The sequence below is a fragment of the Ictalurus furcatus genome, chromosome 15 (assembly GCF_023375685.1).
Source record: "Ictalurus furcatus strain D&B chromosome 15, Billie_1.0, whole genome shotgun sequence".
In the NCBI taxonomy this organism is placed as follows: domain Eukaryota; kingdom Metazoa; phylum Chordata; class Actinopteri; order Siluriformes; family Ictaluridae; genus Ictalurus; species Ictalurus furcatus.
The window spans coordinates 20,200,809-20,217,846 of NC_071269.1; the positions used below are offsets into that span (position 1 = coordinate 20,200,809).

The following is a 17,038-nucleotide window of genomic DNA, read 5'->3' on the forward strand; positions in this document are numbered from 1 at the left end:
TTAACTGAGCGTTATCTGACACATAATTCAGAGGAGAAACTGAGGAAATCCAAAAGCTGACAAGTTATTAGAGAATATTTACTTCTGAAACTTTTGAACGTTTTTAACTTGCATCGTGTTGCTTGTGATAATGAAGAAAAGGTCTGTGAAGCCCAATATGTTGTTGGTTCAAATATTGTCTTTTTCAAGCTGTTCTGAGGGTATTGCCGTAAACTGTAGAAACAGTAGCAAGACCCCTACGGAAATCTTTTTTATAGACACCCTCACAGAATTTGTAATGGTTGTAATGGGAATTGTATTGGATTTAACAGAAATTGTAATGGTCCCTGTGGGTCTCTACTGGTAATTTGTTGCCTTCTATTGGTGGCATGTTATCTCTAGTGGATACCATTAAGATCCAGTAATGGTAGTTTTAATGGTTAGCCGAGGCTTTGTAATGGTATTTGTAGTGAAAACGATTCGAAATTCTGTGATGGTCTCAATTGTTTTTTCAGCAGGGAAGGCCTTTTCTTGGCGCTGACAGAACAGAACAACCACCAGAGGGAGTCGAAACGTTATTTTCTCACAGAATGCTCCGAGTTTCTAACTCACCAGTTGGAGATGAGAGACGTTTCCTGTACGATCTACCCACTAGAGAGAACCCTTCTGTGATGAAGGCAGAAACATGGAAAAGTTTAACCCATTAACCTCCACTATTCATCTTATTATTTGGCTTATTATTCAGCTTAAGCATATTATTATGTAACTACAGTGAAACTATAGACTGCACTTAGGCAGGGGCGTGGCCAAACATTTTATAATGGGGTTGCCATGATAGACACAATCACTTCACTGCTTTATCAGTCTAGGGCACGGCCAAGTACTAATCTGCATCAATAGAAAATGACATATTGTGGCTCACCTACGTTGGTGCTTGAAAGTTTGTGAACCCTTTAGAATTTTCTGCATAAATATGGCCTAAAACCTCATCATATTTTCAGACAAGTCCTAAAAGTAGACAACGAGAACCTAATTAAACAAATGAGACAAACATATTACACTTGGTCATTTATTTATTGAGAAAAATTATCCAATATTGCATGTCTGTGAGTGGCAAAAGTATGTGAACCTTTGCATGTGAGGTTTAACAAAAACATTCAGTTTCATATCATATGACATTGATATAAATGTCTTAATGGTTCACTAATCTAAATGTCTTAATGGTTCACTCTAGGGAGGCTTTGGTCACCCCTTAGATATGCTCATGCAATCAGATAGCAAAGAAATCCAGGCAAAAGTTGGAGTTGTGCATGGAAGGGTCTGTTATGGCAATAGCCATATTGTAGGCCAAAGGTGACCCAGTAGAAAAAGTGACATAAGGTATAAAATTTTCAGCTGCATTTGTAAACATTTTTGTGCAGGCATTTCTATTTTTAAATTGTCTGTAATGTAAACCTGGTGGAGCTAGATTTAGATGAGTTCACTGTCGACATTTCTGCATAGTGATTTGTGGACCAGGTGATGTGGTCAGCATGTTCCATCATCCATTACTCATTTCCTTTGAAGACATCTGGAATGGCCACCAAGTTCTATGAGTTTAATTGTTTAATTGTTAAAAGGAAATGTCTTCATTTCCTTTGAAGACATCTGGAATGGCCACCAAGTTCTATGAGTTTAATTGTTGTAATGTCTTAACCATAAGGTCCAGCAAAATATTTCACAAAAATCATAATTGAGGGATTGTGAAATATAAAACCTGGGTTTTTTTTTTGGCACTTGCACAGTGCAACATTTTCACATTTTACCCGTTATAAGTGAAGTCTTGTGCTTAGCATTGTGATTGTAGAGTTGGTAGTTAGCCAAAGATTTCCCAGTGGTAATGTGGAGTTTGGGGGTTTGATGTCATGCCAGGAGCATAACATGCTTGGTTAGTGTCAGCATTCTGTCGAAGAGTTAATAACAAAGTCCCCACGCAAGCAGGTTTTTACGAGCCTGCCCCATGCTCTGGATGCTCTGTCCACAAAAGGTGGCTTACCAACACATGAGCAATGTAAATCCACAACACAATAGAAATGCACAAACTGGTTGCCTCTGCAAAACCATCACAACTTTGTCTTACAAAATGCCTGTTTTCATGTGCAAGACTCCCAACTCAGTACTGTCTCAGTCCCAGTGGTGGAAACTAACACAGTACAATTACCTTCTTGCATTTTTTTTTTTAAAATATGTTTTTCTTTTGCACTATACTTTTGACTTAATTACAGCATTTATACTTTCTACATCACTTCATTTACAAACACTACATTTCTTTATAATCATATATGTGTAAAGTCATATTGTGACTTTTTAATATCAGACAGCTTCAATTCCTAACAAATCTACACTTTAGCAGAAGTGACTGAGAATGAGGCCCAGTACCATTACTGTAATCCATATGCTGCTTGTACACTTTAGGGGGTTTGATTCCCGCCTCCACCCTGCGTACTCAGAGTTTGCATGTTCTCCCCGTGTTTCAGGGGTTTCCTCCCCTAGTCCAAAGACATGCATTGTAGGCTGATTGGCATCTCTAAATTGCCCGTAGTATGTGAATGTGAGTATGATTGTGCCCTGTGATGGGTTGGCACCCCATCCAGGGAGTCCCCTGCCTTGCACCCCAAGCTCCCTGGGATAGGCTCCAGGCTCCCCGTGACCCTGTGTAAGATAAGCGGTACCGCAAATGGATGGATGGATATATTACCATACTAGCTAACATTTCAGAGATGATGACTAAAGCCGTTGTTACGTTGTTAGCCTTAGCTAATATTGGTTACTAGTTACCTTCAGTAACTAAAATCAGTCTGTGATTTGAGGCACACCTCTTTTTCTTTTGTCAATCTTTCCTGTACTTAAGGAAATGTAGACGTTTATACTTTGCTACTTTAACTTGAGTGAATAATTTGTAGCTGTACTTTTACCAGAGGATTTATTTATATGAGTAATTGCACTTATACTTGAGTAAAGATTTTCAGTATTTTTACCACCTCTGTTCAGTCCAGATTGAAGGCCTGACGTGAATGTGTAGACAAATGATGATTAATTGAGAATTCATGCTAGTTGTTTTACTAAACTCTCTTAAAATCTCTTCTTTGACAATAACAGTATATTCTCTTCTAAGCTCTAGACATCTGCTATTGATTACACAACAGTTTTTCATGTTGTGTGAACCAGTCCTTTACACTCTTGCACATCTGAGACTGGCTGCACAGTTTACATAATCAATTGTTTTAATCACTGGATTGTACTTTGTCATCTCTAACAAATGTCAGTGGGGGAGCATTCTAATGAAATTGCTCTGTACACATTTGTACACCAGATAAACTTTGTGTGAGGTTCCAGTAACTTCCAGTTGCTAAGTTGCTATAACACTATAACAGCTGTACATCTGCTTACCGTGATAGCTTCAGATTCCTGTACTTGGCTGACAGGAATGGAACCCAATGTGGTTTTCTGCTGTTGTAACCCATCCACCTTAAGGTTCACTGTTTTGTTCATGCTGAGATGCTTTTCTGCTCTCTAAGGTTGTAAAAAATGGGTATTTGAGTTACTATATCTGTCCTCGTAGTTCGAACCATCCATCCATCCATCCATCCATTTTCTTTTGCTTATCTGGGTCAGGGTTGCGGGGACAACAGTCTAAGCAGAGATGCCCCGACCTCCCTCTCCCTAGCCACCTCCTCCAGTTCCTCCATGGGGATACCAATGCGCTCCCAATCCAGACAAGAGATGTAATCTCTCCATCTAGTCCTTGGTCTGCTCTGGGTTCTTCTTCCCGTTGGACATGCCCGAAACACCTCCCCAGGTAGGCGTCCAGAAGGCATCCTAACCAGATGCCTGAACCACCTCAAGTGGTTCCTTTCGGTGCACTCCAATGCACTCAGCTACAAACTGCCCCAGAGCATGCTGGAGGTCACTGCTCGATGAAGCAAACAGGACCACATCATCTGCAAATAGCAAAGATATTATCCTGAGATCACCAAACCAGACCCCCTCTGCCCCTTGGTTTCGCTAAGAAATTCTGTCCATGAAAATCTTGAACAGAATTGGTATCAAAGGGCAGCCCTGGCAGAGCCCAACGTGCTGGAACAAGTCTGACCTGACATTGGTAATATGGATCAGACTCTTGCTCTGGTTGTACAGGGACATAATGGCCTGTAGTAACAGCTCATTTGGGCTGTGCCCGGCAGAGGTAAGGTCCCGACCACCAGGTGCTCACCGACGATGTTGTATTTCACAACAGTCTGTGTAAACTCTAGAGACCGTTGTGTACTAAATTCCCAGTAGATCGACGGGTTCTCAAATACTCAAACCTGCCCATCTGACATCAACAACCATGCCACGATCAAAGTCACAGAGATCATACTTTTCCCCCCATTCTGATGTTTGATGTGAACATTAACTGAAGCTCTTAAACTGTATCTGCATGATTTTTTGCATTGCTCTGCTGCCACATGATTGGCTGATTAGATATATGCATGAATGTGGAGGTGTACAGTTGTTCCTAATAAAGTGGATGGTGAGTGTGTACTACTTGTAAGTTGTTATGTGTTACTGATCTGGATGACTTAAAATGATCCAATCCACTCACTTTTTCCATGTCCAGCATCCTTTCAACACATTCAGTACTATTTGACTTTTCTCTTCTACAGTTGTATATAGTAATGATTTAAAATTCCATTATCCAGTCTGTTTCCTTGAGAAGAACCAGAACTTCCTCAGGGAGTTTTGCTTGCTATTGTCACATCTGGATTGCTCTAAATGGATCTAAATCAGTAAAGCTGCTTTGTGACATTGTCTATTGTTAAAAAGACTTCTCCCACTTTGCACCCAGTGTTCCAGGGATCTGTTCTCCAGATCCTATGAAGCAAATGACTTGTAAATGAGGCAGGTTTTAGTCCCAGGTTTTGGCTGAATAGTTGAGGATAATAGGTAATTGATAGTCTTGGGATTTGGGATCTTTCCCGACCATTAGAGCAGAACTTAACCACCGATCCACCACCCTTTTAATCATTTTTGAAGGACTGGTGTAGAGAAATTGCATATTGTAGGTGAGACAGATCATTAGTGTCTTTGGTCTGAAACTCTTGGAAAAGTCTAAGGAAACTGTAGCTGTCCAAAACTATTCACACCTTCCTTTGTTACCTCTTGTGTAGCAGCTTAAGCTCATTTAATACTGTATATCATAGTGTACCCTTCAAATATACAGTACGAGCATACTGTTCTGAAGCAGGTCAAGCTAAATGTTCTGATGGTTTTACCCTATGATAGCAGTTATTACTCTGATAAATATGCTCTCTAAGAGCAACACATATCAGAGCAGGAAACTGCCAGCACTTTGTTAGCCCTGTGATTAAAAGGCAAATGGATGAGGGCAGCAGTATTCTTTCAGTGTTGTCCTGCTCTGGATGATACAGGCTCAGCTCCAGCCCATCCTCCCCCTCCTGTTCTGCTCCAAACATGGATTTTCCAGAGCTTTATTGCATAGCAGCGGTCAGCACACACAAAGTAAAACTCTGTCTAATCAATTCTGTTCCAAACAAACTAGCACAGTCTTGACCAAGCAGGCTGTGTGGCAAATGATCTTCACACCAGGGGTTATCAAATAACTGTTTTTTTTTTTTTTTAAATCCTTTGCCTTATTATTTAAATTTGTAGAATAATGTTTTAGCTTTATTGGCACCTTAGAGTTTTTAAATCTCTTAACATTTCATTCGCAGTACACATTTTAATACATTTATCATTAGATATAAGTTTACTGATCAGAAATACAACAATTGTGTTCAGTTCAATCATTTCTTCATTCATCTTCAGAAATCAAAGAAGTAAAGCCTTCTATAATTTGCATATTATTGCTTATGTGAAGATGGGTTATTAATTGTTTTGCACAGATTTACTAAAATATGAAGTTCTGGATGAAGAATATTTAAAGGTTACATTTCTGTGAAAGTTCTATTTAAAACGCATGATTAGTATTAGTAGTATTTCAGAATTCCCTTAACCACACACACAGCTATGTATGTCTGGGTCCTCCTGCTTAACAAGACAGTTTGCACACTATTTCGCAGCACTTGATCCTCACTATGAGGGCACTAGAGCTTTTAAAGGCCGAGGGTTTACAATGCAGTCTAGAGAAAGTGACCTCTAAACCATTTCCTTTACTTCTTTAGTTTTCTCTTCACAATGTCCCGGATCATTTGGGGCCTCTTCTCCAGGCTAGGCCTCGTTCTGAATATAATAACAAAGTCAACAGAGATTTTCCACTGTTTTTGTGCATGCATGGTTTAACCAATGGTCAAAAAATCTTAAAAGTAATCATGGTCCTCTATAAATGGTATAAAGGATGAACAACGAGGTTTCTGTTTCAAGCATACTACCTGACCCTAGGAGGGTTGAACTGAGGACAGCGATTGTGGAAGTGTAAGAAAGTGTACACAACTATAAAAGTGATGTGAAAGTATATTGGTACCATTGCGCCTGACAATGAAATAGAGGTTCGAAGGCATGGGTGGGAAAAGGGTTAAGTATTTCTGTTTTGACTCGTATTGTTCACACACCCCTCCCATGGGCCTGCAGGGGGTTGATGGCGTCATTTTGGCCCAAGGGCATTATAAATACCCCCTGCACCACTGGCCCCAACACCGGGGCTGAATGTCTGTAGGACATGCTCTATCTTTGTTTGTCTATCTTTATTAACACTACCCTGCATTCACACAGATGCAGACACCAACAGCCGCCAGTCCCAGACATAAATCTTTATGACAAAAATAGATGATTTCACTCTAAAGTGAGGTGTTAGAGAGGCATTTGTACTTTACCAACTGTTGTTTCTAGTGTACTTCTACCAAAATATATCAGGCTCCTGCAGGTGAATTTAGAGGTGATATTTCTTCTTTAACTCAAAGACACATATCGTTCTCAGTTTACACCCCTCAAGTGTTTTGAACTCGCCTCTACTGCAGCCATGTGGGAGTTCCGGTCCATGTCTTTCTGGCGGGCTGTTTTTGCCGAATTCTACGGCACAATGTTCTTCGTCTTCTTTGGGCTTGGTGCTGCTTTGCGCTGGACCAGCGGTGCTTACAATGTGCTCCACGTGTCCTTCTGCTTTGGGCTGGCAGCTGCCACGTTCATCCAGTCCATCGGTCACATCAGCGGTGGCCATATCAACCCAGCCGTCACCTTCGCCTATGTGGTCAGCTCCCAGATGTCCCTGTTCCGTGCTTTCTTCTACATCTGTGCTCAGTGTTTGGGGGCGCTGGCTGGTGCTGCTGTACTGTATGGGGTGACACCCAACAACATGAGGGGCAACCTGGCTCTCAATACAGTAAGTAACCTGAGCATCTTGGAGAAAGTTTGGTGTGTGTTCATACATTGGACATTTGGGTTTTCCTAAACAAAAATGATGGTACAAATTGTGTACAAAGTCTATTTAGGACATTTTGAGCTATTGCTACGTCTGAAATAGACTGTCCAATGTGTGATTGAATCTAGTCAATATCTGCATGTTTAGTAAGCTAATCAACTGAACCATGCATTTATATTTACATGTACAGTAAACTGAATGAATGTGAAGTGACACGGAATATAAAATGACGATCTGGCCACGATTGCTGTGGATGTGGTCACAATGATACAATTGCAAACTCAGAGTGTTAATTACCACAACAGAAATGCTGATGCTGACTGCTCTGTCCGTATGACTTCCTGTGACTAGCTGCAGCCTGGCGTTAGCCTGGGCATGGCCACTACAATGGAGGTATTCCTGACTCTGCAGCTGGTGGTGTGTGTCTTTGCTGTAACCGATGATCGGCGTAATGGCCGTCTAGGCTCTGCTGCTCTAGCCATTGGCTTCTCCGTGCTCATGGGCCATCTGCTTGGGGTAAGAGTGCAGCCTGGAGAGACTCTCCTACTATTAACGTTCTGTTCTTTCTGTTAGAGACTCATATTATTAGAGTCACAAACGCTGGCTTTTTTGACCATAAAAAGATATTTGTGAAGTTGTGTGAAGTCTAACGTTTCTGTTGAAACATTTTAGATGTACTATACTGGTGCTGGAATGAACCCTGCCAGGTCCTTTGCTCCTGCTGTGCTTGTCAGGAACTTTATCAACCACTGGGTGAGTATGGATTTGGCAGATGATTTTATCCAAAGCAACTTACAAGTAAAAAAGGATATAAGTAAAGAGAATCTGAGCATAGAACTGAGCATAATAGCCCAAAATCTGCTCAGTGAGAACTTACAACCAAAGTCACTAGCACAGAACCTTAAAGGAGCAGTTTATAATTTCTCGAGCTCCCTGGTGCCTGCAAAGTGAGTTGCACTTGCAATGAAAACATTGGCAATTTTGTGCTTCCTCTTCCCCCTAAGGCCCCGTATATACCTGGTATTAACATGCATTCTGGGCGATCCGATCTTAAATGGACAGCGCTAAGTACAGGTGCTAACGCGATCCAATGTGGCTCGGAGATGCACTGTGATCCGATCACTCAAAGCACCTTTGGAGGAACTTTGGGAGACATATAAGCACATATACCACATTTGTAGTGTGAACGCAATAGCACCCCGATGTGCCACAGAGAGCAAGGACCAACTAATCGAATGCGTCATGAGATAGGACTCGCAGGATATTCTTGCCTGAAAACAAATGTAGAGGAAGACTGACATTAATATATGTACACAACACCCTTCCTCACATAGAAATGCTGTATGAAATCCGATCAAAAGCAGTCGCTGGAGACACATTCAAAATGCCAGGCTATGTATTTCAGATGTCCACATGTAATCAGATCACTCCAGACGAACGTTAATACCAAATGTGAACAGGACTTAAGATCACATTCCCAGTCCCAAAGGTTAAGAGCTGAGAAAGTCTGTTCTGGTTCAGTGGTGGAGCTAATTTGTGGGCCAGAAAAAACAACACAGAAGCCAAAAATGCCAAAAATCTATTACATATATTGTATATACACATCTGCTCTAACATATATTTGAAATATTACAGGGCTTGAAACACAGCATCTTTAACTGAATTTCGATAGCCTTAACTGAAATGTTGACGATCAAATCCTAAATATCTATTTTTTTTAAACATCTCTGACAGGTGTATTGGGTTGGCCCTTTTATTGGCGGTGCTCTGGGTGCTCTGCTCTACGACTTCCTGCTGTTCCCACGCATGCGTGGCTTCTCTGAAAGAATCGCCGCGCTCAAAGGCAGTCAACCTGCCGAAGCTGAAGGCCAGCGGGACACACGGGGCGAGCCCATTGAGCTCAAAACACAAGCTCTATAAACAAACAGTCAGGAAAGGTTGGCATTCTTACCCTTATCACCTCACCAATTACCTACACGCTTCACGACCCGCTGTGCCCACATTTATCCCTTTTTCAACCTCACTCTGCATCCGGAGTCTGGGCGTGTTGAAACATCTCCCACATCACTTTAACCTCACCCCTTCAGACTGCATGACCTAGAATGAGGCTTAGTAGAAGACTTTGGCACGTAGGGCGGCGCTCTGTGGCTAAATCTGCTCAGGACAGGAGCGTCTCTCGGAGTTGTAGTTGACTAGGAGTGCGCTACAGTAGTGGACTGCATTCTGCATGCTTTTCCGCTTTCACAGTGTTCTTGAGTGTTCGCTATTGTTTTAGCAAGTTTTTGCTTTTGTTTTGTTTTTATCTTTTACTACATTATATCAATTGAAAGTAATTTCAAGGCAACTGAGACATACTTCCAGTTGTGTGCGTGTGTGTGTGTTTTATTGAGTTTTTATTTTGGCTTTTTATTCCCATTATACTGTGTTTGTATAAGGTTTTATATTTCTAAGTGATAGACACCTCCACTTTATCCATCGGCACATTTTGGTGTCTTAATAAAGCAATAAAACATGAGAGGGCATGCATTACAGTGATTTTGTCATGGATAAGGGGTTTCTTAGGCATAACAAATAGCAGAGTGCCTAAAACCCACCTTCCCCATGATAAACTCACTAACGCATGCCCTCGAGTAGCTTATTGCTTTTATAAAATGGTGACAAAAACAATATGATAAAATCCATGTAAAGCCAAATACTGAATCAGCACAGGGCAGCATAACACACTCAGAGGAAAGTGCTATCTGCCCTCTTCCACATACATGAGTTCACAGATGCCTACGACTGCTTAGTGCCGCTCTGATTGACAAGGGAAATATTAATGCAAATGCAAATGAATGCTTAATGCTTTAATGCTTAATTTGCTCAGTGCTACTCTGGTTTCCAGCTGTGGTGGCTGTGGTATCATTAGGATTCAAATTTGTGATCTGATGAATTTGAAATCATTATTAATAATGTTCACTGTAAACAGTCCTCCATGCAGTGTAGTCTGTTAACAGTAAGCTTTGGTGAAAAGCAACAGAACAGACAAAGATTAGGGCATCTATGGACATAACTTATTCAGATATTAATTGTAATGCGGTCACAGGTGCGCCTATATCGAGGATTTCAGATTTTATCGAGGCGTAGATCATGGCTCAGTCAATCCGAATTTAGAGAGCTGAAACTATCCGTTTTAAAATTAAAATTTTTAATAGGCTTTAGCAGTTTAAACTCATTATTCGAAATCTTTAAATGATAGAAAATGTCAGTTTCTAGTCTCATTTTCCCCCTCATCAACACAACCACAGAAAAGGAAATGTCCCATCTTAGTACACTTGTGTATTATTTCAAACTCATGTTAACTGATGCTGTTTTTGGATTGTGGCTTGTATTCAGCTTGCTCTTTTTTGGCATGCATTTCCTAGTGATTCTCAAACATCCATTTCTATAAGACTTGGCATGCGTAGGTTTATTGTTTCTTACAACTAGTTTGGTTACATCCTGTGTGTTGAGTAGAAGTTTAATAGATAACATCGGATTTGTCATGGACCTCAGCTTATTTTTGTTCTTTTGGTGAAAATGCATGACTCTAGTTTAAGTTCAGCAAATGTTGTTTTGAATGCAAACTGAGTGCATGAAGGTGCAGTGATTTATACCTTTTTTTTTTTCTCTCTTACTGTGGGGGGGGGGGGGGTTATGTTTAACAATTTTTAATGTCTGTTCGCTTTTGTATAATCAGTGCCAGCTTTTCCTACCCAAGGAGGTGATGCTGGTGAGATCTCGAGGTTTCTCCACAGCTTCACTTCTATTAATGTTAAACGTAAATCCTTGGCTTATTTCTTCATTTGTCTTCACGTTGCTGCACGTGTCCTGCTGTTTCAGGAGCAGTGAATACACAGACAAATGCATGCTCTGTTTGAGTGTTTGATGTGCTGCTTTTTATCTCTCTAACCTAAATGTTCCAGTCAGATTCTTCCATGTTTACATCAATAGAAATCATTTTGTTCTCGAGATGTACAGTGTAAAGATTTCCTTATTTTGTAATTCCAAGTGTTCAAACTAGACAAATATACATGAATGATCATTTCATGTCATGAAATGTCTCTTATTTAATAATATCAGAGTGAGGACTGTGTCATCCACATCCTTTTTCCATCTTATTTTCATCTACACTATTCTGTAATTTTGTTACAAAATGGTATACTTGTGTCTTTTCCTGAACTAGACAGGGAAATATCTGAACATTTATATTACAAAGTTACTGCGTATTTCATTTGAACTTTTATTCTTTACAGCCTTTATAACTTTTTTTTTTTGAAAAAAAAAAAGAAAGCATTGTTTTACACTTGCATTATTTAACTAGTTACATTTGACCAAGGAACATTTTATTTAATTTTTTTTTTAATACACGACTTCTCTTCCATAAAAGCACAAAATGTATGCATGGGAAGAAATTAGGAGCAATTTAAGACGACTGCAGTGTGTGTTCATTACAGAAGGCTACTGTCCACGTAGATATTTATTTGCATTTCATTTTGACTCCACGCTTCCTCTTTACAAATCACTCATGGCACAAATGAATATTTTACAAAAAACAAAAAACAAAACAGTATTATTACATTGTAATATCACATTTCTTAACAGAAAGGACATGATTTTTTTCAGATTTAGTAATAATAATCAAAAAAAAAAAAAAAAAAAGACAAAAAAAAAAAAGACTACATGTAAGGCTACACGTAAAACACTGCATTATGATTAAAGGTCCCCTTAATATGAAACACGTGTATGTGTGTAAGACAGAACATGCACCTTGAAGATTTTGGTTATTGAGTCTAGCCCAGTGGTGATCGATCTTACCGGGAAAGGGCCGGTGTAGGTGCAGGTTTTGATTCCAACCAAGCAGAAGCCACACCTGATTCTACTGAAAGATAAGATCAACTGATTAAACAGGTCGAATCTGGTGTGCCTCCTGCTTGGTTGGAATGAAAACCTGCACCCACTCCAGCCCTTGGACACCCCTGATCTAGCCTATGGATGAACAAGTCCAAGCTTATTAACATTTCTTACATAAATCCCTTTATAAAGACAGAAATGATAAAAGTACAGATAGGTTGTATAGAGCTACTGCATAGATTATATCTGCTCATATACCGTCACTTTTATTATGAGTGAATTTTATTATATTCGCAGAGTAGCACTTTGTGTTTGTAAATACTGAATATTACAAATGTCCCAAAAAGGAATGAAAGTAAGGAATGAAAACCACAATTGAAAGTGTGCTAGAGGACAGAGAATGCAGGAAATGCATCAAATTTGACACTGTTGTCAGGAATTGAAGCCATTTTTATTTGACTAAATGGAGGTGATAAAGACACTGAAGTTACGGAACTGCCTGACAAATCTCGACCTGGAGAATTAGAATTTAAATGTGTGGCGGCCTGGGAAAAACCCTTCACGTATACGTATACACTATACGTAGTTCTGTAAACAGATTTCATGAACCGAAACACATCTCTTCTCACTTCTCTTTTTAGAAAACTGCATTTAAATATTCTGCTCCATAGACAAACTATCACTGACAAATTGCAAAGAACAGTAAGGTTTACAATGGGGCATTAGCTATCTCAATTTGATTAAATACAAGCCTCATTGTCATCGCTCCACTCGACTGATCTCTGTTCACGCTAACCTCAGTGGTGAAAATATCGCTGATTAATTCTCAGTTCTGTTTCGGTATTAATGTCTTGTAGTCCATTTAAACATTTCTACTTTGTCCGCTGTCATGTGTTGTACAGTGTGTAAGTGCTCTTCTCTGTTTTGATGATGACATGATGGCGCAAGAGCGTCAGACATTGTGACAGCTGGAATCTGATTACAGAATGAATTGATCAGGCTTATGTCCGATTCATTTCGGCACACAGCTACGTAACAACTTGATCAAAGCGTGACATTTGTCGTGTGAGGAAATGACACAGCTAGCAGGGTTTTAAACCTCTTTACGAGACTGACTCCATACACTGCTATGTTTGTTAAACTGACTTCTCACCCAGAATGTTCTCTTCAGGTAGACACCAAGGCAAGAACGGAAAATACTCTAAATAAAAACATTTCCACATCATTTTGGTAAACATATATTTACTCCTTTAAAGAAGATCTGTCAAAGCATATTATTGGCAGAAAAAACAATTTTTCATAATTTCTGTCTGTTTTCCAGACAGCCAAAGGGTTTTCCCAGACCACCAGAAAAACATCCACCTCGTTGGCATAGGAGCCATTCCAGGAGCACCAAGATCAGAGTTACTGACTACCAACTCTACAAAGTTTAGTGCCTCTGAATACCTTTTATGTGACAATCATTAAAGCCCTTATACTATGACGTGGCACATCCATGCCAAAGAGGAAAAGGGATGAAGAGAATGAAAGGAATGAATGCTTGCTTAAAGCCACAGTCAGGAATTTTATATCAGACAAGTGGAAGACCAACACTGATTGTTCTAATATCATAGAGAGAACTGTTTTGTATGCCCTCATTTACTTAGAACAGAATCAACTGCATGTGTAGTTAGTAAGCTTATTACAGGTGATTTTCAAAGAACTCTTGCCTAAATGATGTCAACCTGTGACACATTTTTCCGTGTGCTTATTTTTCTTGATAGACACTCCCAGAAGCAAAAATAAAGTAAAACTGAATCTTGGTACATGTATGAGTGAGTGTGCATCAAGTGTAAAAAAAAAAAAAAAAAACAGTTGTATATATATGTATACGTGTGTGTGTATAATATAATATATATAAGCACACATACATACATATGTACATATATAAGCACATATATACATGTGTGTGTGTGTATATATATGCCAACATACTAAGGCATAGTGCAAGCAAATTTAATACCTGTGGTATAGTTTCAGTCTGCAGGTAATCACATTAAGGCTGATAAATAAATTCACTCTGAGAGACAATGCCCCAAACTGCATATTCATTACGGTAAACTTGAAAACACATGGTATTTTGCTTACATGAACAGCACAATCCCCAGTAGACCATGTTAGTAATCGCAATTTTTTCCCCCCAGAGTGTATCAAGTTTGACCACATGCAAACCTTTAGTAGAAGTAGTAGGTTTTCTTAATCACTCTAGGACATGTATAAACTGGCATTAGTCTCTGATTGCAAAATCGTGCAGATTCTTCAAGTCGTTCGTATTGCACATTTTGTAGGAGCGTCTGCCAAATGACTACATGTAAAGGAATTTAAAAACCAACAGCCAGTGAAATACAAATCCTGATTTAGCCCTTTTTTTGTAAACACTATGAAAGATGACATTACGAATTCCTCACTGTGGCCTTAAGGAAGTCTGGCATATGACAGAAACTGTGCAAGCTGAGCTGAGTATGTATAACTTCCTTCCTATTAGACGAAAGAAATAAGAAGCATAGAAAGACTGTCTTTGGTTTTTACCATCACACCATTTACAGGCTTAAAGGTACTATAAGCGATTTTTTTGAGTATTTATTTATGTCACACCACGCCCAGTGTGGACAACAGAAAGCCACCATTCGGCCTGATTATTCACATCCACATTTACCACAGGCTACTGTTATGACAAATTCAGTTTTCGTTTACTATTTATATTTTATATTTATATATTTATATTATTTAAATGGAAATTTCCTCTTAAACGTGCCTTTAAGCCTGCATATACAACCCAAACTTAAATATCACAGATGTGATAAATAAAGTTCAGGCAAAAGCGTGCGCACTGTTCTGTACATCCTTAGTGTAGCAGGCCACTAGATATCCTTGATACAACGAAGATGAGCCAGGTTCCATCCCCAGGGAGCTTACTAATTCATTCAATGCCCCAAAGCATGTCTGTGTGTTTTGTTTTTTTTTTCGCACATAATGCTCTGCTTCCGGTTCTGCGCTGGGCTTCTCCTGCAGGCTGCAGTCTTTCGTATCATAACTGAGTGTTCAAATTGGAGAGAATTTCCTCCAGCTCCATGTTACTTGGTGGTTCTGGTGTCCTGATAACAAAAAGGGGTTCCAACTTACCAAATCTGATATTTGCAGCTGTTTTTTTTTTTTTTTTTTCTTTTATTGTTGGTAATTAAAATCCCTGAATGAAATGAGACAAGATAATAAGATGACATGCAGTGTGAAAAAGAAAAGCAAGCTTACGATTAGGGCTGGAAGCGTGTGTGAACATTTGCTGTGTGTGATGACTCACATGTTATTGGTGTAGATGATAGGGTACAATTCTCCTTGGTTGGTCATGGGGGTTTCCGGATATGAGGAAGCATACGGAGTCGCAGGGAGAGAGACAGGACTGCGCAAAAACAGTGAGTCACCCATTTTAAACATTTCAGCTATAATATTGGATCATTAGACAAAGTTTTAAAGGTATAGTTTGGTATAGGTATATTTTACACAGTTTTCTTATTTTTTGATCTGAACTTTTGGACTGAAATTGCAGCACAGCAACAACAGCGGGTGCCGTTAATGTAGATGTATCCCTTCGCAAAACAACGATTAGTATGGTCAGTGTTATAGATTTACCCAAGAACTGTCCCTATATTAACTGATCTAAAGCCAATACTGCTATAAACCAACTGATAAGTAGAGAAGGGGCACTTTACACTGTTCACAGTGTGAGCAGCCATGTTGATTTGACGTCACTCCATAAATGGGGAAAGACTACCCCAAGTTGACAAGTTGAGGAGGGTTTTATTCGGTGGTTTTTACTGGCTGTGGACGGGGAATTACAAGTTGCATCCTTGCCTCGAACACACCAAAATAAAATCTAATTTCTCATTTGTGAAGAAACCGTTTTGTAAAATAGCATGTTAAACATCGAACTATGTGGAACTATATTATATTATCTGCATAACTTCCATCTTTCTGGTACACTTCTGCTTTCCATCTTTGGTACATTGCGTCAAGGGACTTAAATGATACCAGAGGATATCCGAGCTGTCCACCTCCATAACATTACCTCTTTCAGATACGTGGTAAAGTATGGTCACTGACGACATTACTTTTTACGGATGTGTCAACATGTTTCCTGAAAGTATTTTGCTATAGCTTCATTACAAAACTGATGAATAAAACACGAAACAGAAGATTCAACATGTTTTGGCTAATTGACACCATTTGAGGGAATGGGTTTGATTTTTCTCCAAACAAGTCCTTTACCAGGCACATACAGATGTATATGTTTTCAGGTCACAATTACTTTTTAACCTTAAATCACGTTTTTATTGAACCTTTTATCATGTCAATCTACTATTTTAAATAAACTAATTAAGTAAAATAAAGAGAATTCTTAAGAAGAATTGAGAATTTTATCCATTAAAATAAGCTCTATCAAAACCCTTCAGATGATTCAGAATGCAGCAGCACACCTTATTTTCAACCAGCCCAAAGGGACCCATGTCACACCCCTCTTTGTCTCCCTCCACTGGCCTCCTGTAGCTGCCCACATCAATTCAAGGCCTTGATACTTAATCCCCTTCGTCCCGTTTGAGACATAAAGGCCTCCCCCTTGTGTTGTCACCTTAACGTGGTGGGTTTACGTGCCTTTATGACCCTGAGTAACTATGTCGGAGGGGACTTGGTCCCTGATAGGTCTAACCATGCCGAACAGGTATCAGGAGAGGGGCCAGATGAAGGACAACACCCGGT

General features: G+C 39.6%; 2 protein-coding genes across 4 annotated transcripts in view; one reads left to right on the forward strand and one right to left on the reverse strand.

The window, feature by feature from the left end:
• The first annotated feature begins 6,744 nt into the window (after nt 1–6,744).
• Nucleotides 6,745–9,309, forward strand: mipa (major intrinsic protein of lens fiber a). The gene is made up of 4 exons (XM_053644195.1): nt 6,745–7,336; nt 7,727–7,891; nt 8,048–8,128; nt 9,110–9,309. Exons 1-4 carry the CDS (start codon nt 6,977–6,979, stop codon nt 9,293–9,295), a joined length of 792 nt encoding a protein of 263 aa, XP_053500170.1. The 5' UTR covers nt 6,745–6,976; the 3' UTR covers nt 9,296–9,309.
• Nucleotides 9,310–11,860: 2,551 nt separating this feature from the next.
• The window catches only part of stat6 (signal transducer and activator of transcription 6, interleukin-4 induced), a 53,574-nt gene continuing 48,396 nt past the window's right edge, over nt 11,861–17,038 (reverse strand). For 2 of the 3 annotated variants that reach the window (XM_053644189.1, XM_053644191.1), the window contains 2 exons: nt 15,585–15,683; nt 11,861–15,381 (listed from right to left, as the gene is read on the reverse strand). In XM_053644189.1, coding sequence (XP_053500164.1) covers nt 15,315–15,381; nt 15,585–15,683 — 166 coding nt within the window. In that variant the 3' untranslated portion in view covers nt 11,861–15,314. Of the gene's footprint in view, nt 15,474–15,584; nt 15,684–17,038 lie in introns of all 3 variants that reach the window. The other variant, XM_053644190.1, reaches the window with a different exon arrangement.

Coding starts and splice junctions, on each gene's coding strand:
- mipa (XM_053644195.1), top strand. CDS start 6,977: ATGTGGGAGTTCCGGTCCATGTCTTTCTGGCGGGCTGTTTTTGCCGAA. Junction 7,337..7,726: donor GCAACCTGGCTCTCAATACA/GTAAGTAACCTG, acceptor TCCTGTGACTAG/CTGCAGCCTGGCGTTAGCCT. Junction 8,129..9,109: donor GGAACTTTATCAACCACTGG/GTGAGTATGGAT, acceptor CATCTCTGACAG/GTGTATTGGGTTGGCCCTTT.